The 16,784-nt window shown below is 48.3% G+C and overlaps 1 protein-coding gene across 1 annotated transcript in view; it reads left to right on the top strand.

The window, feature by feature from the left end:
- The first annotated feature begins 5,824 nt into the window (after positions 1-5,824).
- Positions 5,825-16,784, top strand: part of LOC144173830 (uncharacterized) — a 31,220-nt gene continuing 20,260 nt past the window's right edge. Inside the window, exons 1-2 of the mRNA XM_077702087.1 lie at positions 5,825-6,152; positions 11,406-11,507. Coding sequence (XP_077558213.1) covers positions 5,976-6,152; positions 11,406-11,507 — 279 coding nt within the window. The 5' untranslated portion in view covers positions 5,825-5,975. The remainder of the gene's footprint in view (positions 6,153-11,405; positions 11,508-16,784) is intronic.

Below are 16,784 nucleotides of genomic sequence, written 5' to 3'. Positions count from 1 at the left end.
TCTTCGAGCGTCCTACCCAGGAACCCGCTGAACAGCAACATGCCAGGACAGTTCAGAAGCGGGTACGGGAGTCAGAGACCGCCGAATGGAGACTGGCTATGGGCGAAAAAAGCACCCTGCAGTTGTACCGCGACAACAAGACGGCGATATGCAGGGAGGCTATGTTCCACGACAGCACGGACGGCGGGTTGCTCTTCGAGGCCCGAGCGGGCGCGCTGCGGACATTAACGTATCGGCGCCGCTACGAGTCATCCCCTGACGTTCAAGCCGCGAGGTGCAGAGTGTGTGGTGAAGCAGAGGAGTCAATTGAACACATCGTGCTCCTATGTGACTCGCTGCAGCCGAAGCACCCAGATGGCGTGAGTCTGCCAGAGGCGCTGGGGTTCGTCGCTGCAGGTGCCGCCGCCGGTCGCAACGCTGCGCTGCAGGTGACAAAGGAAAGGCTCCAGCGGTGGTTTAAGGAGACCCGCCGGCGAGACTGACAGGGCGTCGGGATTGTGAGTGGTGTGCCGTTGACTGCGCTGGTTCAAGGAGACCTGCCGGCGATACTACCTTCGAGAGTGTGCGTGTTGTGCCGTTGACTGTCGTGCAGTCGTGTTGAGTGATGGGTGGCTACAGCGTACTGGCTGCTCGTGCGCCCTTCGACTTTTGTGGTTTTGGATTTAATAGTTATTGAGAAGTGTGCGTTTGTAGAGGGGTATGTAACACATGCATGTGTGTAGGTATGTATATATATATATATATATATATATATATATATATATGTATCACTATGCGCATAGGACATTTTATCTAATTTGTTCCTTTACTCCTTATGTACCTTGTTTTATGTTGTGTTCTGTGTTCTATTTTGAGTGCTGGTACGCTTGATGTATGCATTAGGCTAGGGCATTTCATGTCCGCCCGTCCCAAAGGGAGAAACCCCATAATCATCATCATCATCATAGCCGGCGGCGGCTAAGCGGCCGGCGTTCCCCGTGCGCCGGCGGGCGAGTTGGCGGAACGCATTCCGTCGGCTCTGTCGTCTGCTACGGCGACGGTAGTTATGGGCACGGACTGCTTTGGGCCTGCTTTGGCGCCGCTTCGCGTTCATTGCGCGCCTCCTTCGCACAGTTGATTAACTTGTTCGACAGCACCTTCCGGGTAACCCGGACCTGAAGGAATTGAGTGGCCCTACGGCAAAGATACGTTAAGGATTGGTTTCCATGGCGGGAAAACAAAATATAGAGACCACATACAAACATATGGCTGCTATACAAACACTACCTTTTGCGCGGTGCTTGCCGAAAATGTGGCTCCGTTTTGTAAATTTGGGAATACCAATTTGGCTCTGTTTTAACAGGTTTTACAAAAGGCGAAAGGAGTAACTGGTTCTGATCACTGGCGATTATAAAAGTTCCCTCAGCTTTCTCGCAGTTCTGCAACTTGCGTCCAAAACAGAGTGCGCATAGAACACGGGCCGGCACTTACACGCTCATTAGAAAAGAACAGAAATGCGATAACATCACCCGCGACTGCCCGCGACGTAGCAATCTGCTCAAGATCAAGTCCCTGACAGTGCAGTCTTTTCACAAGCCTTCATTTCGCGATAACTCACCGAAAGAAAAGGTTTAACGAGCCGGTTGTTTTGCTGGTCAGTCGCTTAACAAAAAAAAAAAAATGCCAGGAACCCTGGTAGGCCAAAAAATTGCAGCCATTCAAATGGCAGCATTTTATTTGGAGACCGCGGTGTTATCGACGAGATAACACGACCGTAGAGCGACAGTGAACATCGGGCGGTAAGTTGCGGTTTGATATTCTTGGGTTCCTTATCAAGCTGATAGTGTTTTTGTACAGTTGATACAACAGGGCAGCCGTCCAATTCAGTCATTGGCACAGAAATGTGCATCATTGCCGTTTGCCGATGGAGTCTCCGGGCGACCCTCGTAAGCGTTGTTCGTGCGCAGAAGCAGCATACATAATTAAGCACGCGGCCGGAGAGCGGGATAACAACAGAGGGTAACCTTTGCGCTGCATCGATTCGTCGTAAGCAGAATCACGCTACACTATGTTGTGGCGTTCCATATTACTCTTGCTCATTCTTTGGTGCTTCTGAAGTCGTCGTCGTTCAGTTGCGTCTTACATGCGCTGGGTTAGTACAATATTTTTAGTGGATATTCGTCAGACTAAACGTTCCGGGAATAAGCGATCGCCATGTATGCGGCGGCGTGCGCTTATCTGCGCCGTCTATTGCGGCCGCGCACGGGTGTTCAAATTCCGCGCGTGCACGCATGCCTCCTGCATGGTAGGACAGGCATAAGACAGACGTCGCTGCGCAAGAAAAGATGCCTCTGGGGAGAGCGAAGAAGGGAAGAGCCATGTACAGAGGCACAGCGACGAGAGGGCGAACGAAGGAGGAAGAGAGCAAAGGGAAAGCTGGGCGGCCGGCGGCGCGTGGACATTATCGGCCCGAGAAAAAGATTTTTTCTGGGCCACAGTCGGCGCTCCTCTTTATATCTTGCTCCGTGCCGCGAACCATACATTGGGTTTGTTTATTTGTGTTTTGCTTTTACCGCCCGGCTGCGCCGGTCTGCGTTATCTCTGAGCCAAGGGAAGCGCGTGTTCCATTCTTTCTTTCTGTGCCGCATGCGTTATCTGTTGTGATAGGGAGAGCATTCCGATCTAACGTGAACAGCCCAGAATAATCTTCTTGGATCTACTATGTTCTCGATGCGAATCCACGTTTCGAGAACCACGCGCGCCAAAAGATAAAAAGCCTGCAGTGCGGACGCCGGGGCATTCGATTCGACGACACTCGACTGTGCAAGTCACTTTGTTGACCGCTGCTTCGCCGCCTCTGTATTCTTTTGAGTTGTTAGGGGAGCACAAGTTCGCTCCAATAAACGTGTTTCTCATTCAACACAACTGCATCGTCCTTGTCTTCGTGACAATATTGTCTTCACGAAACGTTCATGCAGATGACAGCGTCTACCGTCGCTGGACAATATTGTCTTAAAAAAACGTGATAGCGTCTGCGTAGACGATCGTTTCGGTTGTGTGTCGCTTTAATCAAGCAAACGACTACAACTGATCGGTGGTGCAAGAAAAAATAGAAAGAATGTTTATGTAAAAAAATTTATGCATGGCAGTAAAAAAAAAGAACGGTCCCTCAGTACGACCTCCTTTTACCACAGCAAGCATAGCAAGCAGATCATCCATGGCTACGACCGCACGTGTTTGTGCTGCCCCCAAAAAAAGGGACAAGGGAAAGAATTGGTCCGAGGATGAAAAACTTGAATTGGTTCACCTAATCAGGGACAGAAAAAAAATCATATTGGAAAGGTTCAATTCAAAAACAACACTCCAAGCGAAAAAGCCTGCCTGGAGTGAAATCGGCGATACCCTACATTCTCGGCATCCAACAATCAAAAGGTCCGTCGACGACTACAAAAAACAGTGGTCGAATTTAATTCAAGCCTAAAAAAAACGCCTCGCTGCCAATCGGAAGAAGCACACAACGACAGGTGAGTGAAAAATTATGCATAATGTCTCAAAAGTGTTTCATGCTTTCTTTAAGCCTTAACCACTAAATCCGCAATGCAGTCCCTCGCAACAAAAAGTAAATTGATCACGTAGAATACTTACATTTAAATTACCACCAAGAAAATATCGAAATATACGTCCTTGTACTTTTTTTTTCACCAATGCTTGCTAAGATGCTATTTCAGTGTGAACAGTGGAATTCAATGAAAGCGATTAAAGATATATCCCCACCACAAAAGCTCCCCTTAGAGGTGGTGAATATGCATTTGTATTAACTTTCTTCTGGAACGAGCAGAAGGCTCGTTCATCCTTATCTGATATATTGTGACTTTTTGGCACTTTCTAATAATTCCAATATAGAGAATAAATGAGCATATTTTCAGAGGTAGCATCAACATTTATTTTTATTTCAACATTTGTCTTGAAACGTGCAACAAGAATATTCATGCAAACACAAACTTGAGGTGCTCTTCAGTACCATAAATGAGGATGACCCACTTAATGAAACTAGTCACATGTCTGCTTCACGAGCGCCACGACGGTCAATTTTACAGAAAAGTTAAATATTCAATGAGGAAGACAGGCACTAATTGCTACCACCCATGCGCTCATCACGAGTTTTCTTCGGTAGGCACAGCTGGGGACAACGACAGCATCGACCCCCTGACAGATGCCGTGGTTGATGTGCTGGGAAAGGACAGCCCCATCTTGGAGGGCATCGCAGGCACAAGGGACATGGACCATGAGTAAGTCATGTCTTCCCTTAATGGCCCCCTGAAGAGTGTTGCGTACAAGGGTGGAGGCCATGCAAAATCCTCAATAACTAATGATAGAAGTGAGTTGCGAGAAGGGCTTGTTGAACTTCGGGGCTGTCGGGCACTCATTGAATGAAAAACAATGCATAGTTCAAAAGCATGGTACCACCAGACATCCATGCAAGCTAGGAAACATAAGTTCTTGAAAAGGCATCGGCACACAACTGTTCATCACCTTCCATGCATACAATGGCCACTTCGCAAGAAGAATGGTCTTACAGCCATTTCTTGTAGCGTGTGGCTGAATGTACACTTTTTTCCTTCAATGTGCATTGCAGTGACTGCTGCTTTGGTGGACATATTGTTCAGCCTGCTGTGATGGCAGTAATTAGCATTTCCCAGCCATGAATTGGGAAACTTTCTTCTAACAAACCAGCAGACATTATTTAGGGTAACGTATGCACAAACAACATGTAGTGCCTACAAGTTGTTTGCCCAATAGCTGTACTTACACCCAGTGCACTGAGCTTTCTTGCAGGGTTTGAATGTTGTGTGAAGCCGTGGAGATAACACCAATGAATGAGTAATGTTCTATGGCAAGGATCGGAAATTTACAGGATGCGGCCCCCTGCATATCGTCACCACCCGCACTCTCCCCGTCACTAACAGTTCCACAATGCAAATGTATCACGTTGATTTTCAGGTCCCCAGAAGACGATGAGGCCGGACCTGCTACGGAGCTGTACTACTTTGAAGTCTTGGAGGGGGAGGAGGAGCAGGAGGAGGCTGAAGGGCGGGAGGTGGAGGCACAGCAGGAGCAGCTGGCTGAAGGGGAGCAGGCGACCCAAGCATCAGGGGCCCGCTCGGGTTGGACGTTCCCACCGGAAGCAATACACGAAGAGCGCCCGGCTTGGGAGGAGTCCGGATCACCCCCTCCAGCAGCCAGCCCACCCTCTCCTGGCGCTACAGCAGCTCGTTGGGGCAGGTCCACCACCACCAGGACAGGTGTGCTGGACGAGCTGCAGAGCCTCCTGGAATTAAATCAACAAAATATTCAGCTTGAGGAGCAGGTGCTCAGGGGACGAGAGTCTAATGAAGCGGCCATTAAGGCTGCAGCAGAAGCAGTGATTCTCGCAGCGAACTCTGTGTGTGCTGCAGCCAATGCTGTACGTGCAAAAAATGAGGAACAGGTGCGCCTCATGCGTGAGGAACACGAATGGAAGAGAGAACTACATGAACTGAAAAAAGCACAGCTCAAAAAATAAAACATGTTTTTTCAAAAATTACTTCTGAGCTTACTACCACAAATTATCCAACAGCTATGCGGGCAGATTGGCAGAGCTTGGAGTATGCCAGCAGACAGCAGAGTGATTTGAAAGGAACAGCGCAAGCCGCACCGGTCGCGAAGCAGGCGAAGAGGGCGAAGGCTCGAAGGCGTGCGAACAATGTTTACTTTTTGTTGGCACGCGGCGTGCGAACCAAAAATAAAAATTGTTCCCACGCGGCGTGCGAACTAAAAATAAAAGTTGTTCCCACGTGACGTGCGAATAGGGGCACCCTCGTACAGCCGCAAGCCGCACCGGCTGCAGCAGTTGCGCAGTGATTGCATCGCATGGATAGTTAGTTCGCACTATATTCTTGGCACTATTACGCGGTCTGTGTCTAGTAATAGCAGTATTGAAACACGCACATCCGACAATGGTCCTGGGACTGCTATTCTCGCTGTACGCGTCGATGTCGTCCTCTGTGCAAGCGTTCCGCGAGCGAACGTTCATTATCGTGAATCCGGACGGCGTGCAGAGAGGGCTGATTGGCAAAATAATCAGCCGGTTTGAAAAGAATGGGTTTAAGCTAGTTGCGATGAAGTTAATTCAGGTAGGTACACATTTTCTCGCTTCGATCTCTTTTTGTTGTTTTATGAATACGCTTGCCTTGCACTTCGTCTATTTGGCTCCAACCGTACAACACTTATAATCATTGAATTTTTCTGATGCTCACCGGCTGTCGCTCGAGACTTCGTAACTGAGCCGTTTTTAGAGTTACGAGAGTGTCAAGCGTACAGTCAGGCTCAATTTGAAGGTTATCGCGGGAGCACAGAGCAAGCAAGACCAGAGCGCCGTTCCGTTGCACTTTTTTTCATTCGCGAGGATGAGATTATGCTGCCCTCCCTCACCCCTTGGCTGTTGCATATAATTCGCTCACCCCGTTCTGCAAAGGCCGACCGCCGCAGTTTTTTTCTAATTCCTTTTTGGGTGACGGATCAGCGTTGTGTTCCTCGGCAACCTGATAACACCGAAGATATCTCGGCATTTCGGAAGCAAATTACAATTTTTTTACACAATGCCCCGGCATGCCGGCATAGTTACCCTGACAAGGTTGCCTATTAGTGTGAAGTATGTCGATAAAAGGATAAAGAAAAAAGAAACGAGCGTGTCCTTTATCGTTTTTGACGGCAGTGCGCGCACTGTCTGGAACAGCCATGGGAGAATCAAACCTAGCATAATCTCGTTGTGCAGGGAGGCTATGTGCAGGGTTGCCACTGAGTTTGGAGTGAATGTCGCCAGACGGCGAGCAAGAAGTCGCCAAACTAGCCATTTTTTCTGAAGATTTCGCCAAAAATGTCGCCACACTTGATATATGCCGTAGCACCTAAAAATAAAAGCTTCTAATTTTGTATACTTCCCTAAAAATCAGCACTGTTCCAAACACTTACATTATATTGACGTTTTTCAATGCCGTCGCATCGTGCGCTTCAAAATTCCTGGTTCTTCGACTAGTTAGATGGCGCCGAAAGGCTAGCCCAGTTATCATGGTAAACTTCTAGTACACTCTAATCATGGTTATTAACGACGGTGCGGAGCACAATACAGTATCAGTGCAACAAGTAGAAATACCATTGGTGAAAGAGTATAAATATTTAGGAGTATGGCTGAACGACAGCGAAGATTACACGCACACGCATGAGGCTCACATTAAGACGAAAGGAAGCCGGAACGCGGCTATAATGAAGCATAGAGCCCTCTGGGGATACAGCAAATACGAAATGGCAGGGGGAGTCTGGAAAGGGGTCATGGTACCAGGATTAACTTTCGCAAATTCGGTTATGTGCATGAAACCAGAGACCCAAGCGGGCCTGCCCGGCCTGGAGATAAATCAGAGGGCGGTAGGCAGATTGGCCCTAGGGGCCCACAGCAAAACTACAAATGAAGCAGCGTGGCCTCCGCGATCGGCTACCGGCGGCGCGCCGCCGGCAGCAAATCGCGGAGGCCACGGAAGCAGTACAGGGGGATATGGACAGACTGTCTTTCGAGGCGGGAAAAGCGCAGAGGAAGATAAAGTTTGAGGAGCGATTTCGTGGCATGGAGGACGAAAAATGGGTCGCGAGGGTGTTTAGGTACCTGTATATGAGGACACGCGGTGGAGACGTAGGACCAGACAGCTGACCAAGCGGTACGGAAAGTCGGTTGGGGAAAGCGGGGTTTACACAAAAGTTAAAAAGCAGGTAAAGGCAGCAGAGACGACAAAATGGGAACAGAGAATGGAAGCAAAAAAAACACCCTGGAGACTTATAGGGCAGAGAAACGGGAGATTAAGGAGGGATTCTATGGCAATACGAGAGGAAGTGCATTGCTCTTCGAGGCACGGGCGGTATGCCTGAGAAGCTGGGCATACACGGGTAGCTACAGGCAGCAGGATGAAACATGTGCATGCTGCGGCAGTGATCGGGAAACTATAGACCATATTGTCAGGGGCTGCACAGAGATACGACCACCGCGGGGTGAGGGGGAAACGACGCTGGCCAACACCGACTGCGCTGGCGGAGGCCTTGGAATTTGGGGCGAGGGGGAATCTCAACTTCAACGCCATAGAGGTGATGAAGAGGCGACTGGAGTGGTGGTGGAGGAAAAGTACGGAAGGGTTGGGTACGCAGGCGGAGTAATCATGCGGATGAGAATTCAGAACAGTGAGGGCAGAGAGCGATGAGTTTAAAACAGGGAAGAGGGTGATGGGAGGGAGGAAGCAAATCTCTTAGGTTAGCTGGGAGTAGGGCAGGTAAAAGTAATAATACAGGCAAGTCGGTCGCTGACAACCGACGCCTCGATTCAAAGGAAGAGCCACTAATTATCATCATCAGTTATTATCAATAACTAAAGTTCCTTCATTGCTTTCAGCCAAAGCCTCCCTAACTTTTTTTTCTTTGTGACTGGGAAGGCTAGTACCGCGGGATGTGGGGAAACGTAGCAACAGTTGCAGGAAAAGCTTGATTAATAATAATAATATACATTAAAATAACCACGCCAAGGCGCCACTTTTACCTTCAGCCATAGCGTCAATAGCGTTATACAGTAGGCTATGGCTTGGCCGACGAAGAGACTTTCCCACCGACAAAGCATGTGATCGTTATCTTGCAAACACAGAAAAAAAGTGGTGGCTGCGCTTAGAGGGATGAGTACCCAAAAGCACGCTGAAAGTTAGCTAGCTGCGCGGTTCCCCAGCCGCGGCGGCGAAAAATTTTCACTGGAGCCGTGACAGCTACGTACGTCGCGCTTTCCGCCCCCCGATGCCTACCCGCGTGCCCCCGCCTAGACATGCGCACGCCTCGGGTGAAATGAGACAAACAGCCCTCCGAACGCCGCTTTCTCGGTCCGGCCCGACGGCAAAGCTTTGCACTGCCGCCGAGAGAGATGGAGAAAGGGGAAGGAGGAGAGTCCTCAGTCGAAAATCGCCACAAATTCGCCATGTCGCCATTCATGATTTTACGTCACCACGGGCCTCTCAAAGTCGCCAATTTGGCGAAAAGTAGCCACCAGTGGCAACCCTGTCGTTGTGGGCGATGGTAAAAAGTGTCACGGTAAGGCGCTGTGGTCGTGGTCTGTCGGTGCTCCCGCAATAACCTTCAAATTGATCCCGACTGTACTAGCGTGTGGCACGGCCCGGGCATGTGTCGTCATGTCACTTTTTCTTCGCTTTATTTTGGCCCTTCATGCCTAACAAACTATAAAAAGTTGCATGCGTAAACCACCATTGCTGGTATATTAGCTATTTGAATATCCTTTAGAATTGCCCATCTTGTTCGTTACTTCGGCAATTGCCTTTGCCTATTCCCACTTGGCGACGCGAGCGCAAGTGGCAAAAGCGAGCGATGCGACTGGAGTGACCCCAAAACAGGGGAGTGACCGCCACCGACGTGTTCACACTTCCATTCCTGCACTGCTTGCGCTCGACACTGGTGACAACGACACGGCACCGTTGTTATTTTCTTTGGGAAAGAGGGGGGGAATTGTCGTTCGTTCTCATTTGCGAGACTTCAAAGGCAGTTTCGGTTTCAACAAGGCCGAGGTTTGCTTTTTTTTTTTTTATGTTTTCCAATCCAATCCAAATGCAACATAGAGGATAGAATACATCCATACAAGCAAGGTACAGCCGGCCAATTTCTTACTAATATCACGGTAGCGTCGACCTGCGCGCGGATCAGCGCCTTATCCTGGTAGAAAGCGGCAAATGAGCGAGAGTACATCGCATGTGCAGAATGATCCCGCCAGTGCAACCGTTGTCTGCTAAGCTGTTCCTGCAAATACGACACAATCCCTTCCCCTGATAATCATCCGGTGATCTTGATTGCCAGAGCTGTGACAGTAATGCTAGGTTCAGACTACCGACGAAAAAGCCATATTGTGATCTATGGACAAAAAACGGCGTGTCACGCAGTTTGGTAGGCTGAGACGTGAAATGACGTCATTCTTTAAAGTTATGATGACAGTTGCGGCCACAGTCTGACGCTGGCCTAACTTTGCATGCTCCTTGTTCACGGCAAGGTGGCTGATAACCAGCGGAAAGGGGCTGTGGCGTGCTTGCGGAAACTGCTAGGAGACGATGGTTGGCCTAACGGGATCGTTCTGCGCATGCGATGTACTCTCGCTCGTTTGCCGTTTTCTACTGTGAAAAGGTGCTGACCCACGCTCTGGTCGACGCTCCCGTGATATTGCTCAAAAATTGGCCGGCTGTACCTTCGGCGCCCGCGCTGCCTTATTTGGAGCTTGGTTCATTTTCTCTCTCTTGCTCGAAGTGCCTGCCTGTGACTGCGCATAAATCGCTTTGAAACAAGAGTTCGTGTTATTAGACTGCAAGTCCCCTTGCCAAACAGAGTTGAATAATTTTTCATTTTTATTTGTCTTCACAGCAGGGAGCTGCATTGTAGTTATTTGCACAGCGCGCTGCAGGCAACTAAATTTTACGTACACAACACACTTCTGCTTTTAGTTGCCGCACCCTCCTGGCAGATAACATTGGAGTAATTTGACAGGATGGGATGCCTGGCAGTCATGCGACGTCAGCTTCCCTGTCTGCTGCAAGAATGTGGCAGCAACTCAAACGGCTAACCACTTTGGTCGCCTTCTGGGGGCGTCTAACAAATATCCCGGGCCATCTCCACTAACGTGGAACCTAGGGAGGGGAGAAGCATGCAGTGTATAAGTGTATTACGAAAATTGCGCTGAATAGACGAACAGAGGAAGAAAGACAGACAATGCGCATCTGTCTTTCTTCCTCTGTTTGTCTATTCAGCGCAATTTTCGTAATTCATAATGCACCATCTAGCCCAACAGCACATTTTACTGAAGTATAAGCGTATTCTTGGCGTCTTGGCATTTTTGCCAATGGAGATGAAACTGTTGGGGGGTAGAGGTATGCAGCTTTGCTGTAAAAGTCTCGTGTCTTTGAAGCACGAAGCTCTCTAGTGCGAGGCGTAAACGAGTGTCCCGGTGCTTTTTGAGTACGCATTACGAAGCGCTCTAGCGCAAGGCATAACCGAGGGTCCCGGTGTTTTATTAGCACACGTTGCATTCTGGCATGAGGCATAAACGAGTTTCCTGGTGTTTTAGTACCATGACTACGTGAGACGACGATTACGACGACGACAGGAGACGCCAACAGCCCCAGCCCCTAAGGGGCTTCACCCATAAAAGCAGCCGAAATCACTCGTATTGGAAGTAGTCCTGTTGTTTACGTGCTGTGCCTATCACTGTTCTTTAAGACTGAAATTGTGCAGCAACCAGGCCATTTCCTCCCTGTGCTCCCATCATTCAGTTAAAAAAATAAATAAATGTGTTGGTGATCTCCCGTGTGCAGGCTAACGAGGCAACCTTGAAGGCACACTACGCCGAGCTTTCTCAACAGCTGACGTTTCCTGCCGTTCTCAAGTACATGACAGCAGGGCCCATCGTAATCATGGTAAGGCCACTGTTATGTCGCACAAATGCATTTATGCAGTAAGACCAGTTTTAGTCTTTGCTCGCCTTTGGCATATGAAGTGACCTGAATGGAACAATGCACCTTTATAATGTTTTGCCTAAAAGGTGCTCCTTACTGGGGCATCACATGCACTTTAGCGTTTGACTGGTAACCATCCACATCAACTAGATGCAGAGGAGTCAGCGTGGGCTGGTGAAATTGAACAATTAGTTATTTGCATCTCTGCTTAGTTGTGTTCAGTCTAGACGGGTTCAAAGTAGGTCACTCTACACTAGCTGAGTGGGTTACAGAACTAGGTACAGTACTAAGTATCAAATGCAATGACTGCCGCGCAGTTGAGTGAAAATTGAAACAATCTAGGCAGGCACGTCATTTCTCAAAAGAGTGGCACACACCTCAGCGTGGGTGACAAGACGTCGTCGTGCCCTGTGGTGACATGCCTGGGAGAACAAGTTGAGAGGAGTTAGTGAGGATCATCATTTCCAAGAAAACTTGTGAATGGCCCAACCCATGTGATCCCAGGGTGGGACAAGGTGGTGAAGGCCACACTGAAGTGGCAGGCGTGTAGCAGGTGGGAGTATCGTATCACCTGCAGTGGGAGGATAAAAGGGGATCAGTGCGTCCCGGTCATGGCGGAAGCGATACAAGAACTGTCGGGTAGGTAGAGCAGAGCGTGTGGAGTAGGTTCGAAATCCATCATAAGCAGTCACTGTGGACGTGTTTATGCTTTTCTTGCACTAGCACACTGGGCTCCTGTTAAAAGAGCGGATGGCCTTGCTGGCGTTATTCAATTCTGGCTAAAAGTCGGCAGCAGGGGTCAGGTCACTGACTTCCTTAATCTCCTCAGGGAACGTCACAGATGTGCCCTTGTTAATGTGCTGAAATGACTCGGTGAAGTTTGTGATCAAAATTTGCAATTTTCTTCACTTCAAGCACACAATGCATCTTGTGGCAAAGACAGAACGGTCAAGAAGAAAGCTCTGGTTGTTCTCCACAGCAGTGTCGGCATCAGGGATCACGGTGATGTGGTCATCAGTGGTCCTTAGAGAAGAATGTTGTGCGGCAATTTATTTTGTCATCATGGTGGGATCAACAGAGAAAGTTATTGACTTGGCCGGCAGGTCAATAATGGCACTGGTGTCAGTCAGAAACTCCATTCGGAGAATAGATGAAGTAGAGATAGGTAGATGCAACCTGAATCAGGAGTTAATGTTGTCACGCAGCCAAGGACGACGCAGGTTCTTTGAGAAACAAAGTTTATTTCAGCGAGCTTGTGCTCCACAATGAACTTGAAAGAAAACACAAACATCGACATAAACATTGCCCACAACTAAGCAGACAACACGTTCCACTACACCCTTCACACTTTGGTGATGGCCCCACGATTTCTATTAAGCATGTTTTGCAGTTTATAGCATACGTCATGTTTTACAGCTCATCTCATATCATGCATAATCGTCCTGGCCATATACGCTAGTCATCCTATCCATTAAACGAATTTTAATTCCCTGATTTATAGGTTTCACTTAACAGCAGTGTCATATAATTATTTTGTTTGGCGCTCGTTGCCCTTCGCTGGCTTTGTGCCATCAAACTCGAGATGTGAGCAGTTGAAAACAAAACAAAACAAAATTTGCAAAGAAACAGGTTTTTCTCGTTATCTTTATTTTATTTTTTCAACCAGCATAACATTTAAAAAAAAAGGGGTTTTCTGGAGAAAGTTGTTGATGTGCGACCACTGTGCAGTGGGGGAAGTGCTTTCTGAGATCAATGCCTTGGCGTGAAATCGTGCACAGACGTTGAGAGTGGAAGCTCTGCTGAAACTTTTGTGATGCAGCATGTAAAATTATATTCTTTAGTGTTAATGAAAGAAATTTATTGGGCTCTTAAGGGGGGACGAGGGTCTTAAAACTAACTTTTTTATTTATGGGTAGAAACTTATGAAAATTTGCGCACGGATGTGCTTTTCTCTGTAGATTTCAAATATGCAATTATATTTGAGCTGCTGCTGATAGTTCAAAAGTTATCATACAAAGTCTGAACCGCAATTAGGTAATTTCTTATGCAGCTTTAATGAACTTTCGCATTGCATTTTGTCGCTTTTAATTACATGAATGGATAGCCAGAGAGTTCCCATACCCGATGACATTCTTCGTTTTTCTCTAAAGTCACGGCATCCTAAAAAAATATGTCAAGTACAAAAAATGGCAGTATTGGATATTTTGGCTCATCAATATAACTGCAAGTCATTATTTATGCGTAGCCTAAACAGAAAAACTAAGAATGTCATCGGCTGCCTCAGGCTGTACTGAAAAAAATGGTACCAAGATTGACCTTATGAAGCAAAAAGAAGTTTCCAAAAAGCTGCGTAAGGCTGAGGGAAGTGACCAAAAATATGAAACTGAGAAAACTGCATTTGAAGTTTGGCCATGTGTTATGAGATGAACCGTCAGTAGTGTAGCTTCAAAATTTCCCAGTAACAAAGACATGTTCTTCCCATTTTCAAATCTGTCTTTGGATTCCCAAAATGCCAACTAGAACTGGAGATACAAAAGGCCAAGTAACGGACCCCATCAGGAATTTAGCAAAATTTATCGACTTCGAATCTGTTGGCATTTTGTTAGCGTTGTGAAATCTGGTGGCGTCTTGCTGGCGTCGTGAAAACTGCAACAGTCCTTCGTGAAGTACCATCATCTATTACAGTGCACTGTGGTACCCAGAATATTGTGCACGGCAAAAGTGTGAGGGTGAAACTTGCTTTAGGTGCCCCCCTTTTTTTTGTTCTTTGGTGAGGCTATTTCATTCGCGGTTTTTATGCTGGAAGTTTGAGAGGATACAGTGGTGGGACTCTGCGCAGTGTGTTTTCCGCAAATGCATCATGTTGTTGGCCTCAAAAGGGTCTTTTGGGTAAAATAAATGTAGCCGAAAGGCAAACTTTCTTGGCCTATGGGGATAAACCCATAGACGCCTTTTTCCTTCAAGCCGTGCATGGTGCGGCTATCTCCATCGGACATCACGGTTGTGTACCGCAGCCCATTCTTGGAGAGCGAGCGCTTGAACATTATCAGGGCTGCCTCTACCTCCATGCGTCCTGCACCACAGTCAATGTTTCGCTGACACTCATGGTCTGCCAGCCAATCTTCGTAGCCCTCATCTGAAGCTTTGGGTCGGATGGCGCAACCTAAGCAAAAGTTAGAGAGGACTACATGATCAATCACCAAGCCGGTGTACACTTCAATGATGCAGCCCACTCCAATGTGTGACAACCATCCCCTTGTCATCCACGTGCCATCAAACATCACATCTACGTTGTTTGGCGGCTGACCAAGGTCCGAGTACAAGTCCTTGATGGCACGCACACTATCAGCTTCAGAGGCTGCTGCAGTGTCCTCGCAAACCTGAACCACTTTCCTCAAGTGCGCTTGGAATGAATGTCTTGTGGTGCAGGCCTCTGTGGGACAAGTTCATACCAGCACAAAAATCTGACAGAGCAGTCACCCCCTTCCCGATGCTTTGAATACTTTTCAAAGCCCTCATATTCACTTCAAAAAGAGTGATATTGCCAGATCCTTCGGTCGTTGGCGAGGAAAAACGTTCTACACGGTGTTCACAAACCGAGCACGTCACCTCGAGCTTCACGGCGAGGCCGTACTGCCGGTCAGGCTTCCTCAAATCCGGCGCCGCCAGCCCGCACTTGCCGCACCTGACGTGCGCAAAAAGGTCCTTCAGCATTGCAAAATCCACTAAGACAAAATCTGTGCCGGATTCTTCCTCTGAGTGCGCCAAATCCACTTCAAGGAGGTCGGCAGGACGCGCTTGGACCAGGTATGGATTCCGGAGGTGGTTGGTCAGGCGATGGGGCAGGCGAGGCAATACGAGGCGGCGAACGATTCTCATCCGGCGGAGTCGAGCGGCCCGAAGTCGCACCACGCGACCTTGGGATAGGCGGACGACGCTTTCGCTTCCCGTGTGCATGACGGGTCGTCTTCTTCAAACGTACGTCTCCTGGCATCATTCACGAAAGTACACGATGGAAGAATTAGAGGAAACTGTAAAAAAAAACTGCTCTAAGCGAGCGCGGCGCCAGAAGAGCGGACTCCGTCAGACGAGCGTAGCAGACGCCATGATGGCGACCGCCATGACAGCAGTCGCGCCGACCAATGGGAGGGGTCGTACGGCGAACTCAAACCGCGCGCGCCCGCTCTAGCCAATCGGCGGCCGAGAAGGTGCCTTCGGAAAACTGGCAAGGGCGGTCGTTCTACTCAAGCGACGCCATTTTGAGATATCGCAAAATGCGCACAAAGAAACAAGCTTCAAAACAAGACCAAGATGGCGGCGATCGGTCGGCTGCTTCGCCCGCGGGGCGCGCGGGAATTTGAAGCAACTTTTGCCCAATTCGGGGCATTTCGTGGCCCTCGAGGCGTTTCAAAACATGATTTTAGAGTATTTCCCGATGGAATTTCGCGTTGATATTTTGAAGGCAGGTGCTTGAAGGTACAATAATTCCAAAAATTGGATTTTCTCAAAATCGATATTTTGGCCATTTTTGACCATTCTAAGACCCGCGTCCCCCCTTAAGTCTCTCGAGTAATTTGAAGGCAAAATCCAGTAGTTATTGAGGACTTGTTTCCTTTTGCATTGCGTCTGCGGTGCCGTCACGTTACCCTGTCAAGCGGCACGCATCTGGATAATTTTTGTTCCATCCTGGCACGCATCTGGATTGGCACTGTAGTTACCGCACTTCGTTGCGGCTCTAGCGGCCTGGGTTCAAATCCCGTTTGAACCCAAATGAAATTGTATGTATTTTATTTTTAGAGGCGGTAATTTGGTTTCATTTGTATAGTTGCCAGCAACTACGGCAGTCACCCTTGGCGTCTGATGAGGCATGTACGGCTTCTGCCTTGATAAGTGTGCCAAGTTTTCTAACAGCGAAGCTGGGTAGCAAACTGTAATTGTTCATGTCCACAGTTAAAAATACAAAGGAGTTGCAGAACGTGTGCATGTGAGTGCAGACCTCGTGGCAGCCACCCGGCAATTAAAGGAGTACTGACACAAAATTTTTGTGTTCCATTTTTTTTTTGGCTGTGGCTAGCGTTCCGTCCAGACGGAACGATATACAAGTGCCAAAGTTCCGTCCAGATGGAACGGAGCGCTGCGGGTTATCCTTCCGTCCAGATGGAATACAACTGAGAGCTTAGCCTTCCATCCAGACGGAGCCGGTGTGAAATTTGTACAGTTCCATCTAGACGAAAGACG

This window comes from Haemaphysalis longicornis, unplaced genomic scaffold (assembly GCF_048455015.1).
Source record: "Haemaphysalis longicornis isolate Haplotype H1 unplaced genomic scaffold, Haemaphysalis longicornis Haplotype H1 scaffold_3, whole genome shotgun sequence".
Taxonomy (NCBI): Eukaryota; Metazoa; Arthropoda; class Arachnida; order Ixodida; family Ixodidae; genus Haemaphysalis; species Haemaphysalis longicornis.
The sequence above is the reverse complement of the archived record's forward strand: the minus strand, read 5'-3'. Positions and strand labels throughout refer to the sequence as shown.